At 26.7% G+C, this 16,166-nt stretch overlaps 1 protein-coding gene across 6 annotated transcripts in view; it reads right to left on the minus strand.

Moving 5' to 3' along the window:
* The window catches only part of LOC129975771 (recombining binding protein suppressor of hairless-like), a 127,058-nt gene that overhangs the window by 23,033 nt on the left and 87,859 nt on the right, over positions 1-16,166 (minus strand). For 3 of the 6 annotated variants that reach the window (XM_056088982.1, XM_056088979.1, XM_056088983.1), the window contains exons 2-3: positions 9,540-9,692; positions 8,641-8,977 (exon numbers count right to left, since the gene is read on the minus strand). In XM_056088982.1, coding sequence (XP_055944957.1) covers positions 8,641-8,977; positions 9,540-9,623 — 421 coding nt within the window. In that variant the 5' untranslated portion in view covers positions 9,624-9,692. Of the gene's footprint in view, positions 1-8,640; positions 8,978-9,539; positions 9,693-12,419; positions 12,697-16,166 lie in introns of those variants that run through there. The other 3 variants (XM_056088981.1, XM_056088978.1, XM_056088980.1) reach the window with 3 other exon arrangements.

Here is a 16,166-nt window from a genome sequence, read left to right on the forward strand (position 1 = left end):
TTTGTATTTTACAGTAATTTCCAATATTTACATTCACAAAAATTTTTAATAAAACTGATTTCCATAATTTTTTCCAGCTTAGGAAAGTCTTTTCTAATAAATATTAGAAAAATTATCTAATTTCTAAATTTCTGAAAAATTTTCAAATCTAAAACAGAAAATAAATACCAGCCTTTTTTTTCCCAAAAAAAAAAATTATTTTAATACTCAAACCTATTCTTTTGTTTCCTACAAATAAGGTTCTGTATTTTACTATATTAAAAATATAAGAAATATTATAGCTTTTTTTCAAATAACTGCAGTTACTTAGTACAATAATATACTTACAGAATTTCAAGACAAAGGAACAATTTTTTGAAAATTTAAAAGAAGTGCACTTAATAATATGCAAAAGAACAAATGCAACTTCTCACGATACACCTAAAAATTATTTATACATATTAATAAAAAACAGGGTGAAGAAAATTTAACATTTTAGAGGGCACAAATAAAGTTAAATTACAAGATTCAATTTACTGTCTTAAATTCATTTAAATGACTATATATTTAAAAATTACAAATTAGCCTTATATATTACAAAGTTAAAAAAAAAATTCCAATTAATTTCAAACAGACCTTTTTTTTTTTTTTTTTTTTTTTTTTTACACAAATGAAGATTGTATTGAGAGAAATGAAACACATGCCCCATAGGAACCTCAACAATATCTAAAAACTTCTGTCAAAGAAAAAAAGTGCCGTTCATTTTTTCAATGAAAATGGAAAAAAAAAAGGATTAAAGTAAGCTGGTCATTCATAAAGTTCATATTTTGTCTTCCCAGAAAAGCAATAAATTTAAATATTACACATCAAGTAACAAAAGTAAATAGGATAGTAAAGCTAAATAACAGTTAAGAAGTTGGGAGATATATTAGTTCCATAATAGGAATGAAACATTTAAAGAAATAGCAGATAGCGTAAGGTATCTGTACTGCCTTTGAGGAACATGTTATTTCCAAGTTCACCTTTTTATTCATTATATTAATATTACACAAATTTTAAAACTTCAGTTGACTGTTTTATTTTGCAGTCTTAAAAAAAATTATGGAATTAAATAATTATTCAACTAATTTAATATTTATTGATTATTTCATCAACAATAAGTATAACCACTCAAATCTTTATGCACTAATGCTAGAAATTAAAATCATACTATTTTTTTCTTATGAGTTTCTTTTAAATAAATAATCTACTTTTTTCAATGATTTGATGTCTCTGATTTTAAGTGAAACTTATTAATAAAGTTGAGAATTTGCAAAATACTTTGATAAAGTACTCCAATTATCCAAAACTTATTTTTTGAAATTAAATATTACGGGAGAGCATTTTCACTCATCTTTAAATGTGTAGAAATGGAAATGATCCGACTATTTTATACTATAATTATTACATTAATTCTTTTATGGAATTTCTTCAAAATATTGTACATATCTTCACAAGAGAATAGGTAACATTTTTCTGATTATTTTATTAACTGTAGACAATTTAACAGAATTTGCAGTTCCATTTTCTTCACTTTAGTTGTTTGAATACTTTAAAAAAAACTCACTTTAAATTTATTTCTGCTAGTAAAAACTAAAAGCAATTTGATATAAATGAAATCTCATCATTTTGCAACAAAGGAAGCTTATGCTCACAAAATTTCCCACAAAAAATAAGAAAAGAGGTGACATATAATCATTTTATACAAATTCCTTTTTTTTTTTTTTTTTTTTTTTTGTAGGTTAGAAATAAGCATATTTGAATGATAAATTTCTCATTAACAGCAACAATTAAATAATTGATATACAAAAATTTTGAGCAACTAAATAATATAATAATAAATATTTAACTGAATGTCTCAATAAAAAAAGTTCATTTGTCCCGAAATAGATGTTAAAAATGTTGAATGTTATCTAGCATTCATGAAAAACTATATATATTAATCAAGATACTTTTTGTTCAAATATAAAACATTTTTTTGAAAAACTCCATTGCTATGTAACACAGATTAACTACAAATGAAGAACTTACAAAATTCAATCTGACTGTCAGCAATGCTTATGGCTGCAAAATGCAGCATAGCCATTTTGAAACCACAGGCAATAAATATCAGGGCATCCGACTTTTAACAGCTGATCAATTTATTTTCACATTTTATTTTAATAATTATATAATATATACATATTTTTCTAAATACACTTATCATGAAAAAATTACTAAGCACTAAATTTCTTGAAGCAATAACAATAATTATTAGTTAATGATTTCTTTAGTTGCAAATAAAATTATCTATGTATTATTTGCAAATAAAATTATCTAGTATTGAAAAGTAATTATCAAATAAACATAACATTAAAACATAAGCATAGAGACACCAAAAAATGTTAAAACAGGGACATCTAAGAAGAAAAAAATGTAACAAAAAATAAAATATTTAAAAAATTGCACTGTGATGCCAAAAAGTTTTTGTTTTTTTTGAAAGTATCGATAAAGGTTGCATGAGTCCTAGAAAAGTCTTAGTAATTTTGAGTCCTAGAAAAGATAGTATCAGCCACTCACATTTAAAAGAATTAATTAGGGAAAACTAAATGATTGAGCTTTGCTCTAAGACCCATATTTTCTCTTGAATGCTGAAAAATTGATAACATTCTTTAATAAAATGACTCTCAGAATAAAGTTATCTAATAAATCTATTGTGTGGTAAGGGAGTTTTACTTTCCATTTAATGTGCAAGCTGATGGTCTGAAAATATATTTAAGAATACTTAAAAATATATTTAGGAAGTTTCTTTTGAGTAAATGTTCAAATAATAAAATTAAGAAAATAATAACAAATTACATTTCTGATCTTGTATTTTTTGCATTAAATGCAATTTAAGAGTTCACAAATTATTCAGAAGTGCTGGTGGCTTTTTAAGGAATTCAAAAATTTTAGTAATTGCCTTAAAAAAGTTAATAACAATTACTGAAAAAAAGTTAATAATAAAAGAAGCATTAAAATAATGGTATAAATAATCAAATAACATCTTTAAATTATTTAATAACTACTTTATCTTTTGTCTGTAAATAGAAAGATTTATATAACCTAATAACAAGATTTCATTTCAATATATAAAATTACATAACTATTAATTTAAAAATGATTATGATGGCAATATCACAGCTGAGCACTAAGTGGATTTCTTACGAGCACATATATACTCAGATTTCTTTCATAAATTATTTCTGTTTAGAGGTCAGATATTACATGACAATATTTGCACCACAGCAAAAGAATAAAGAGTGAAGATAAATTACTTAAGTTTTTTTTAATATACATATAAAGCATTTTTATATATTATCCAATGAAAAACATGCAATTAATTTTGCAGATGTAAAAAAACATTTTTACTAAAAAGCAGGTCAAAATTTTGACTTTAGTGACTTTTAAGTTTATATGTTTGTTACATTATGTATGATTAAAAGATATATAGAACTAAATCATGAAAATAAATAGGATAATTGATAAAACCATAGTCAGTTCAGTGCTCTAATCATGTTATTAATGTTAAATATGAAATCAAAACTTTTTGATAATTCACTTGCTTTGCTATCAGATTGCTTATATTAAATTTTTAGAAAATTTGACTTGCAAAGTTAATTGGAATTTTTTTTCCCTCTAATGCGATTTCTTGTTAATTGTAAGTTCAAATAAAGTAATAAATTTCATATTATACTTTAGCCAATAAATCAGATAATAGAGAAAGAGAATGAAAAAAAAAAAAAGTGAGATGGTTGCTTTGTATTTTTCTTTAAACATACAGTCTTAAACATTTCTTAAAACATAAGAAAGCAGTAATGATTAAAGGCATGATAAAACAAAGAAAACTGCTCTGAAAACAAAAATAATCAAAATTTAAAAAAAAGAAAGATTTGCTTTTATTTTATTTAAAAGTAGCATTGTTTCTACTTTTAAATATATAAATTAATCATTATTTCTTCAGAAGAAACTTAATTTCCAATCAGAATTAAAGTGAAATTTTTTATTTATATTTTTACATCATAAAAGGAACTGTATTTCTATAAATCAAAATTATAGCATTTAGCTCCTTCCCATTACACACTGCATTCAGAGTATTTTTGATGAAAGATGTAACAAAATATTTTTCTAATGACTACTGAACTTTGTCATTCTTAAAACACTTTCTCTTATATATTTTATAAGAGATGCAATAATGTAATCTTCAAATAAAAAGTTAATTTTAATTTAAGTTAGTTGCATAAATAAAAGGTTCTTATAAACTTTTTTCCCACTTTTTTTTTCTTTTCTTTTTTTGCAAGGCTATAAAGAATGAATTTTTTAATGTAAAATCTGATTTTTTAAAATAAAATTTTTTTTAATGTGATTTTTTTTAAAAAAATAAAGTAACACTATAACAGTATTACATAACAGAACAATGCATTTTGCTATTTTTTTTTATTTACAAATTTATTTAAATTTGTAATTGATGGTGTTGGTATATCACATATTAAAATGATCCTTGGAAAAATGCTGGAAAAAATATAAGTTGTGAAAAAGCCTTGTATTTTTTGGTATAAATTACTTTTGATTTCAGTAATCCTAGTTATAATCCATTTAATTATTCCAAAATTTGTTGCAAAGATACTTTGGAATTAAATGAATAAGCATATTTTTAAATTACAGAAGAGGGTGGCATTATGTATAATTGTTATCTCTTTGGTTTAGCTTATTACATTATATATTATCTTATGCACATATTCATGAAAACTGAAAAACTTTTCCTACACTTTTTCAATTTAAGTAAAAACTTAATTCTCATGCATAGAAAGGAAGAAAAAGAAAGTATGGAAACTGAAAATAAAATTGGACATAGAAAATCAAGGCACAATCAAGGCCAAACTACTGAGTTCTTCAGATTTCCTCCTACATACAATGTTAATGTGATTTTTTCTTTTAGAAAACCCTTTTCCTATAAAGACCATGTCTCTTGGAAAAAACTGCTTTACAGCCAAAAAGAAAAACAAATGATTTTCTATTTAAAAATAATATATATAATTAAATTAGAAACAAATAAAGCCTGACACAAAAATAAATATAAATAATAAAATAACAAATATTATCATAACATGTAAGGTGCTCCAGCTACTTATTTGATTTCATCCAATTTATCTTGACCATTTCTTAAAAGTTTAAATTGAAGTGTTGTTATATGTACACTGCTGGCCATTAAAATTGTAACACCAAAAAGGAATGATCTGATGAATGTCAAAAACACATGAAAGGAAAATACTGGTTGGGATATTAAAATCTTTAGTATTTTATCGCATTTAGATGACTGAAGCACTGCATAAAAGAAAAATTGTGTAGTGGATTTCTCATTTGGGAAGCATTTTGTAAGGTTGGAGTTTGCTCAGAATATCATTATGATTCAAATAAGAAGAAGTAATGCTTACCAGCAAGTATCGGAATTTGATAGAAGCAGACAACATAGAGGGAGAGAGAGACGACTCTCATGAGCCAAACGACAAAGCTGGATACAGGAGTGGCACAATGTTGTCTTTTCAGACAAGTCCCAGTTCTGTATGCAGTATTCTGATGGCTGTATGCATGTTTGGAAGCTCCGAGGAGACCACATGTCACCTGTTTGCATTCGATATTGACATAGTAGTCCTGCACCTGGTGCGAGGGTGTGGGCAACCATTGGGTACACAACGTGTACATCTCTAGTTCAGATCGAAGATAATTTGGATGCAGATTGGTACATTTCCGACTTCTTACATCCAGTGGTTATGTCCTATATCCCAGGCCTCCCAAATACCATCTTCCAACAAGTTAATGCAAGACCTCATGTTATACATTATGTTCTGACCTTCCTTGATACACAGGGTATTAAATCGCTGCCCTGGCCTGCACAGTCTCCAGATCTGCTACTAACTGAAAACATCTGGTCATAAGTTACTGAGAGACTGGCCCGCCATCCCTCTCCATCTAATATGGTTGATGAAGTAAGGCAAAAAATTCGAATCAGCTGCCCTTTCTTGTCATCAACCCTGAATTCACTTCATGGCTAACCGTGTAAAGGCTGTTTTAGTTGCTAGGAGTGATGGTGATTTCTACTCATTTCATGCCCCTCTAAACACCCAAACTGCTTACAAATTTAATCAATTTGTCTTTATGCTATGCTGCTTACATACAATAAATATATTTTTTGTATTTGCTTTCCTTCATGATGTTGCAATTTTAAAGGCCAGCAGTACATTTAACAAAAGTTTATTTTGCAGATGTTTTATACCCTACTGAAAAAATGATTTAATATAAAATCAATCTCATTTAAAATTTAAAAGCATATGATAAATTAACAATTTTTGTAATTTTTATTTTAACTTAGCAACAACATAGATTTTGAAACCTGGAAGACAGCAAAAAGGAATTAAACAATTAATCTCTAATTTGTAGGAACACAATCACAAATTTTTAATATTCAATTATATTCAGTTTAAATTCCAGCAATATATATATTTTTTTGTCTATCAAATAATACTATAAGTAGTAAACATTTCAGAAAGTTTAACCTATTTTATGCTCTGGTATTAAGCTAAAACCCCATTCAAACAAATGCTACAAAATATATACACTGCTAAAAACAACCACAAAGTCTTCCAAAAAATTTTCCCCACTAACTCAATTTCTTGCCATCTGACAGGCCATCTGACCAAATTTCATGGAAAATCAACATATGACACACACTATTTAACTATATCGTAGAAGCTTTTCTTTTTATCCATAATAAAAATAGACAACACGTGTCTGAATAAGAGATATTAAAATTCTTACCCGGATAACCATAAGGAATATGGTAGCCAGGCTCTAAAAAAGGAATGCCACAATCATCAAAAGCAAAATCCAGGTGTTGAGCCATGGAAACCAAGACTAGCAGCAGCCAGAGAGAACCACTGCAGCCGACAGCAGGAGACGATCTGCTTTCCCTCGAAAGCCGAAGCCCAGAAGCTACAGCTCCAAGAGGTTTCGGTCTTTATCGACTGGTGGCAGCTCGCCAATCGCAAAGCTTCTATGGCAATATGAAGGGAGGGAGGGGGGAGACTGTGGCAGAGTTCCTCTCTCTGGCAGAACACACCCACCCCATGGTCTTTTCGAAAGGTACATACAATCTCCAAAGAGTTTCCAATTAATTATGGGAAGACACCTGTAGAACCCACCTGAATTTCTCACAGATCAATCTCTGGCACTATGTGGCTGGAAGGCATTGCATTGGATTGGACCGTATGATTATTCACGTACACATGCATGCATTCCCCACAGAGAGAGGGGGAGGATTAGGTTCTGTATTTACAGCCACAAAATGGGAGGGGAAAATCCATGGGAATTTCACAGATGTTGTAACTGCTGCCCCTTTGCATGCTTCTTACTGCCAGCTCCTAAAATCAATGATTGCTCTGTTCAGACTTTTAGATTCATTTTGGCAAAAATAATTTGCTTCGAGCTCTGATACTTAATTTAATAGGGTTTTTTTTTCTCCCATTTGTTCTTGATGTATGAAAGCTAATATAAAACTGTCAGATTTTTTCAGACAAATATATATTTAAATTACATAAGATTATTTCTGTGCCTCAAAGTATTCGCATAACTTTTAAATAGGAATGTCTATCAACGCATATTCTATTGCTTTTGAAAAAGGATGAAACAAAACATTTTAAATTATTACTAATTTTAATACTTGGTTTCAATTGAGCAAGAGAAATAATGCAAAATAAAATGACAATGAAAATAAATAGTAAAATAGAATTTAGCTGCTTTGAAATTTAACAGAATATTTGTTTTGAACTAGATTCATAGAAAAAGTATACATGCACAAAAGAATAGGAAACAATCAACCCACTTTAAGTCTTACAATTCTTGGATAGCCAAGGTCAACATGAATCAAACAAATAATGCATGCAAAAAAAATAATAATAAATAATAGATATACACATTGCAAAATAAACAGTATTTCACCTTTTCACAGATTGATTTTAAATATTTCATTAGTAGACATACTTTGTGTTCACTTACAACAAAAGTCTGCTGAATACCATGAAAATATGCTTTCTAGGATATACATACATTTTAAACATATCTGGTGATCTATATGAAAATGGATTTTCAAATTTTAACATGTTGATAGAAACATTATTCAACAAACACTTCTAATGAAAAATTCTAATATTTACCAGAAGAAAAAAAAAATTAATTTGAAGTCACCTACAGGTTCTTTGTTTGACTGGAAATTTCATCTCTAAAAATTCTTCTAAAAATAAAATACTGCTCTTTTCTTTATCTTTTTGCCTCTTTTTATAATTAATGGGATAATTAACTGAAAATGAATACAATTTAATTATTATAAAGTTAAAAAAAAAGCATTAATTTTGTAGCTCTTGGCCAAAACATTTAATTTTATATGACATATAATTAACTTCAACAATAATTAGTTAAGTTTTGAAACAAAAATAAATTTAGAAAAAGAAAACCAAAATGAAAATAAGAGTCACATGGGCAGAAAATACACAAAACAATCCATCCTTTAAGGCCCAACTGTTTATACCAATAATAAAAGAATAAACATACCTCGCCCGGAAGCATAATCAGGTCGACCAGTATCCATTTCATTTTCATAGTTAGTTCCTGGGCGATTATAACCTGCAAATGCTCCAGTATTATCTCGTGGTATATTCAAGTAACCCATTTGTCCATATCTGTTTTGTGGCTTAGGACTAGACAGGTCAACAGGGTGACTATCAATGACATTTTCAGATGGACGGTCACGACAGGTTGGGGAACGAGCAAGTGAATTCTGTAGACCATTACGATTAACTTCATTCAACTGAGAGTGGCTCAGTTGTTGGTGATGAGGCCTATTGTTGACATTAAGATCTGTGAAAGGATTGCTATTCTGGAGATTTGTCTAAAAATGAGAAGAAGAGAAAAATATGTTATAATACAGTATCATTTATGCATTGTTGTTTTTAGAGAAATATCATATATGAATATGACTTTGAAGATATAATAATCAGAATAATTTCTTGAAATTTTTTTAAAACATTGAAGATTTTTTATATGTGAATAACTATTGCATTGAAATTATGTGTCTATGATGCAAGAGTCACCAAAAAATCCCATTTGATATTCAAAATATAAAAGTTATTTTCTAGGAACAAATATAAGGTATAGATAGAAACAAATATACGGTACTTTCGCATTTAAATACAATCAAGACAAGTTTTACAAAATGCAAAATCATAATACACTAAATAGGATTCAGATGTAGTTTTAAGAAGAAAAGCAAATTTTGCTCCAAAACTCTCAGAAATAGTCAGGAACCAGAGATGTGCTAGTTCTCTCTTATTTTATACCACAAAATAAAATATTTTGCTTCTCATTATTTTATTAAGATTAGTAAACAAAACAAAAATACATTATTAACTTTTTTAAAACTAATTAAATAATTATTACAAATTAAAACTTACTTGACTAGTAGTTGTGTAGGATGCATTTTGTGTAGCTGTACTGCTTGTGGAACTGTAAGAGACGGAAAATGGAGCCAAAGACATAGTGGCTGTCACAAAACTTTGATCATCACCCAATGGATAATTCGCTTCAGATGGAAAGCCATAGTTTACCTATAGTAAAAAATTAATAAATAATATTAGCACAAACTACCAATTAAATTTCAATAAGCTGATTCCTCCATATCTTTAAACTAATGAAAGGAAAAGTAGAATAAGGATAATTTAAATCTAATTGTAAAAGATTGATTTATACCATTACTAATAAATAGAATAGTTTAGAATTAATTATTGAATTCCAGAACAGTGTTAATTCATTATAAAACGTAACAAAAGAAAAACTAGGAAATGAACTACATAGAATAAATTTTTTGAGTTATTAAAGTTTATGAACAGTCTTGGTCAAGTATGAATATGTAAATGTTTTGAATCCTTAACTTTTTCATTTACAGCTTACAATGAAATTTAATTGTAAAATCATTTATTTTTACATGTAACTTATAATTAATTTTTAAAAACAAATTATGACTTATTGTTTTAGTTCACAATAATAGCAGATAAAAACTTAGTTGTAAACTTAATAGTAATTAAAACTTTAACAAATAAGAGTAACAATAAACACAAAAAACAAAATGGTAAATAATTTGCATTCCATTTCTCTAATGCCAAAGTAGCTCAAAAAGACACACAAGATACAATATATTATCATAACTATTTTGATATCATAGAGTTTCTAAAAATACACAAATAAAAAGAAAAAAAAAAACTGCATGAAATTTATAAAAAAAAATCTTTCAAAGACAATAAAAAAGTTTTTTTTCTTAACTTTAAAAAAGTAATTTTAAATATACCATAATTTTAATGCATAGCATTAATACTGGATTCAAACCAGATATCCCATAACTGGATATGGAGGAACTTGTGATAATAATAATAACTCTTTTACTCATTCCTTCATTCAGTGCAACAAGTGGTAAACATTACTGAGGTAAATCTAATAATAGTTATTCTTTTTTTTTTCTCCTCATTGAATAATAATTTACATTACAGGATGTTTATTACACTAACAGAACTACAATTTTTTAAAATTCTGCTGAATTACAAGGGCATACTTCTATACACACTCATAAGAATACACATTTTAAAACAGATACATTTGTGCCAAACTTGCTGATGATTTATTTTTAATTAATAAAATAATTAAAACAATGAGTAATAAAATAATAAAAATAGGCATGCAGAGCAATAATTATATATATATATATATATATATATATGCTGAGAGAGAAAATGCTTTCATAAGATATAAAAATAGCCAAAATCCATATTATAATTGGATAAAAGCACTAAAACTTATTTTGAAAAGTAAGAGGGAGGACTTAAGAGAATCCACACAATAAAATATTTAAATAATTCTTTGTGCATAAAATATTATTTGATTCTATCATTTCTCTATCTGTAGCATTTCATTTAAAAAAATGCTTATCAGATAATAATAATGAACAGAAGAAAGAAAAGCATATGTTATACATTTCTCATCTTGTTATTCATCATCTAAAATATTATCAAATAATATAATTTAATAGTCAGCAAAATTCAAAAGCTTTTAAAATAAGAAGCCTTATATACTAGGCAAAGTTCAATTTGAATTCCTACCATTTTTGAAGTCAGAATAACATTAAAATTAAAATAACTCTGGGTATGAATTTTATATCATTATTTTCGATTTTTTTCCCCTAATTTTTCACGACTAATCAAAAGAGAATATTAGACCCAAGTTAAAACAAAAAAATTTCTTATTTACAGTTGTAAACTTTTGTCAGTAAGAAATCTCAAATTTAACCACAATAAAATTTTCCACTTTTTATGTACTAAAAAGATATATCAAGAGAAATTATTTATAAGCAATACAAATCAATCCTCCATGTCGAAAATTTTGATTTGAGGTCATATGAATCCATTGTCAAAAAATTTTAAATAAGAAATTTTTCTACCAAGTCTTATTTTATATTTTTTTTATAGATATGAGTTATTCATTAATAACATATTTTTGATTTCTCTCTTTTTAAATAATAATTCACAAACTTAGAAATGGAAAAGAACTTATACATCATACAATTTTAATATTTTCATTTAGGAAAAAATTCCATAGTTAGTTACTCAATTTATAATTATATAGATAATGTCAGAGACAAAAATAAGTAGGGAAAAAAATGAGCATATATTTATGAAATACAAATTAAAATTGTAAAAATACAATTAATTGCAAACTAAGAAAAGAGAAACTTATTTGCTATACAAAATAACTAAAGTTCATTTTAAATAACAAGTAAAATACAATTTAATTTTTTTAAAATTAAATATATACAATAATATACACTTGTTTTAAAAATGCATTCACATTAAGAAATAAAAATAATAAATAAAATGCTATGAAATATTTTTATTAAAATATCAACTGTTTTAATTAAAAAAAAATACTATTCTAAATTTATAGTGTTTAATGATTGGTAGGCAATAAAAATAATATTTTGAAAGAAATATAATTTATTAAAACAAATATATAGTTCAGAGAATAAACGATCAAATTAATGAATGAATGAATGTTTTTTATGTGGAAAATCGGAACAATAAAAATATTCTATAACTTTCTAAATAAATAAAACGAACACACAAATATAAATCATACAAAGAAAACTTATTGGCTATTCTTTTAAAATTTCGAACACATTTAAATATTGTTTACTTAATTAAGTTAAAAGTTCGCTATCATAAAAGTTTCAAAAACTTTTTATAGGACGTAACACAACTATAAATATGGATGCAAAGCTAAATACATACCTCTTGCATATATATCTCATTCATAACTCACAATAAATTCCGTAATTTAGTATTTACACACATTAAAAATTTACCTAACCTATTATACTGCCCGCCATATCCAGCACACAAAACTTTAATCAAATAACATTCCGGCGCAAACGATAACGATGTCACACGCACGGCTTAATCGATATTTAGTAGAAAAGTAAACGAATGCAGTCGGAACGAAAAGATCGGAAATTTTCCCTTTCGTATAAGAAAACTAGTTGTCTTATTATGAAAAACAAGCAAACAAGATTGACGAAGTGGCAGAGCAGAATTCGAACCGGTAACTAACTGTTTCGTTCATCGAATGAAATGTGGCCTTAGGCTAAAGCTTCCGTGGGAACCGCCATCGGCCAACAGGAACGTGAGAACAATAGCCACTCACAGGGGGTTCTGACCCCTCTCTCGACCCCGCCTTTTAACTGCTATCATATCACGCGGGGCTTTTCTGGTTCCTTGCATGTGATTCTAAAAAGGGTGCTCGTGAACTGTCATAGCGAAAGTTTATAATTCAGTTCGACGTTCCTTTCCAACGACATTGAAAATGCGTGTTATGCATAAATCCTAGTTTGTAAACACATGATAAAATGTATGAAACGACGCTTTGTTGCTATGTTAATACTTCGTTTTTTTTAATTAAAACTTTATTTGCAAATAATTAAATGGATAAAAAAGGAAACAACATTGTTATAAGGAAGTTTAACTTTTCATTCTTAATATGTAACTTAATACGATTACCCAGTATAGATAAAAGTTTATGCAATTAGATACATACAAATTATTATATTTTCCAGTATTTTTTTAATTTATTTAAAATTTTAATTGCATTTTTTTTCTTCTCCCTAATTTAAAGGAATTATTTTTTTTAATTTAATTGTTACAGTGCATATGGACAAATTTATGGAATAAAAAACAAATGCCCGAACAACATTTTAAAAAAAATCTCCGTGTTTTTGAAAAATGCTACAGAAAAAAAAAAAAAAAAAAAAAAAAAAAAGGAAAAAAAAATTTCTAATTCTGCAGTTTTACAAAATTTTCTGTTCCATTCTAATTAGTCTGTTGTGCAAAGATGTGCAACTAGCACGATATTGAAAATAAATTAAATGAAATTAGGGACAATTTTCAGTTAGTGAATCCATAATGTTGGAATTGCTAACTGAAAACTATCAGTATAAAATGAAAGTCAGTGCAAACTGTCTAACAATATTATATACATGTTTAGAACCAAATTACTTGAAATAGAATTTTTTGTAAATTAATCAAGATACTTTTCTTTTCTTTCCAAGTTCGAAAATAATTTTTTGACTCGTTTTTCTAGATTAATGCCCTATTTTGAGCCTATGCGGAAGCATTTGGAATACATTTAGTCAACATGAGCTAAACCGAGATGGCACTTGAAACAGCAAGCAGCTCTATAAATTTCCATATTACATCAAATGAGATTTTTAGACGCTTTTAGAACAGACGCAATAATTAAGACATCACTAAATTTTTCTATGGTGTTTTTTTAAACATTTAAAAATGATAATAAATAATATGAATTTATTATGTATTATAAATTATATGAATTTACTGTAATATCTAATAAATGTTAATTAATATTTTCATTTAAATGACTGTTTTTTATTAATTAAAAGAATATATCCTTTTCAATTCAGTCTAAAAGAAAGAACTTTATCGGTAAAGCATCAATGATATAAAGATAGTGGTTGTAAAAACGTTTCTTTGGGAAAGCAATACTGATTTTTTATTTCCAAATTTTTTCATTCGTAAATCACTGCAGCTTTTAATATCTAATTAAAATGAGACGATTTATGTTCGCAAATTAAGAAATCAGAACATTCTGATCTCAAGAATCTCAACTTTCAACTTTCTAGAGTACTTCTATAAGAATTCACTAATTATATGTGGACCAAAAATGAAATGTATGCTAATAAATTAAATGTTCTAGATAGGAATAAAAGAAAAAAGTTCAATATTAAAATTTTTGAAGCTTTCTAACGATCACTTCGAAGCTATTATAAAAGGAAAACATACATTTTTTAACAGCTTAAAATGCAAAAAATTATCTATTCAGTCATGTCAGATATCTTTTCTCCGATTCTATAATTTTTTAAAAACTTAATTTTAAAAATGTCGCTGAAACTTTCATATGTTAAAAACGCATTTAATATTTTCGTTGGATGAAATGGTGCTGCGTGATGCAAATAATTGCAATAACCATGGTAAGGTTATTTAAATTAATGAATGAAAGCTTATGCCCTTTAAAAACGGTGATGACGTAGATGGGTGATTTTTTAAGATTCCAAATTCCAAACTCAAATTTATAGAAATATTCTGAAAATGAAGAAATTGTTGCAAATAAAATGAGGCCACTATAAGTTTACAACATATACAGCATTTGCACATATTACAAAGATATAGATGTTCTTATAAAAAAACAAAAGATAGCACATAACCAAATGGAACCGAGTTATTAATTAGACAAAGTAGACAAATGCCTAAGGGACCCATAACTTAAGAGGGCTTCAAACATTCGAGAATTCTACCGATGTATTTTAATTATAAAGGCCACGCAATCAAACTTATTCAAATTAAAATAAAGCATTGTTTCAATTTTGGAACATTATTCTAGAAATAATCCCAATTAATTACTACTTGCAGTTTTAATTATATTATTCTATAATTTTTTTAAAAAATCATGTTTTATACTTATAAAATTATCCTATCTCGCATTTAAATATTTTTAGATCCTGTTGGAAATGTTTTATTGTAGTTTATTTATTTATTACTCTTTTGTTTAAAATTACTTTTAAATTTTACCTGTGCATTTTTTTAAATATGCAATGAATTGAAGACAACTCTTTTGAAAGATATCTGAAATTAAATGTGTTGGTATTTCAATCAATCAAGATTTGCTATTTAAAACTGTTAAAAATTAAAATTGGGAAAGATATTTGGCTTTAAAAGTTGGAATAAAAAAAAGGAGCTCCCGAGAAGTAATGAAGATGTAACTTCTAGAAGATAGTATTTAATGTAGTAATGAAACACGATCTACTAGTTATAGAATTACGAATCATAACACTACAGCACGACAAACATAATACCAGATTAGAATTTTGAATTGAAATAATTTTCATATCTTTTCCAAAGCTTTGTTTTATACAGTGACACATGAGCAATTCATCCTTTCATAAATCATGGTATTCCTCTATTTAAGGGGTATAGGATTTTAATTTTTTGAAATATTTTTATGATTTCATTTGATAGTCGAAACTTTTCTGAACATTTATTGGTACTGCACATGTATGTAGGTTAATTAGTTTAAAAGGTATAGTCAGAAATGTGAAGGTCACTGTTGACTTTTCACTCAAAAACATTTTTAAGTTGTTTTTTTTTTAATACTATATTTTCAGAACTTGCGCAAAGAACTAAACAAAAATGGTTCAACGTATCAATATGAAATTTTCCAGGTATGCTTATACACACGTAATAAAGAAAATCTTGAAAAATTGAAGCATTATTATGCATTTAACAATATAAAGTAAAATAACTTCAACAAATCCATTAAAATAATTATTACTTTGCATAATTATCTAGTTATGTTCTTGGGAGTAAATTAGTGGAACATTTATTAATATAAGTTGCTTTTTTCGCTCAAGCAAATTCTATCTTCGACAATTTATACGGAACAAGTTTTTTTTTCACATATATTTTATT

The sequence above is a fragment of the Argiope bruennichi genome, chromosome 7 (genome assembly GCF_947563725.1).
Source record: "Argiope bruennichi chromosome 7, qqArgBrue1.1, whole genome shotgun sequence".
Classification (NCBI taxonomy): Eukaryota; Metazoa; Arthropoda; class Arachnida; order Araneae; family Araneidae; genus Argiope; species Argiope bruennichi.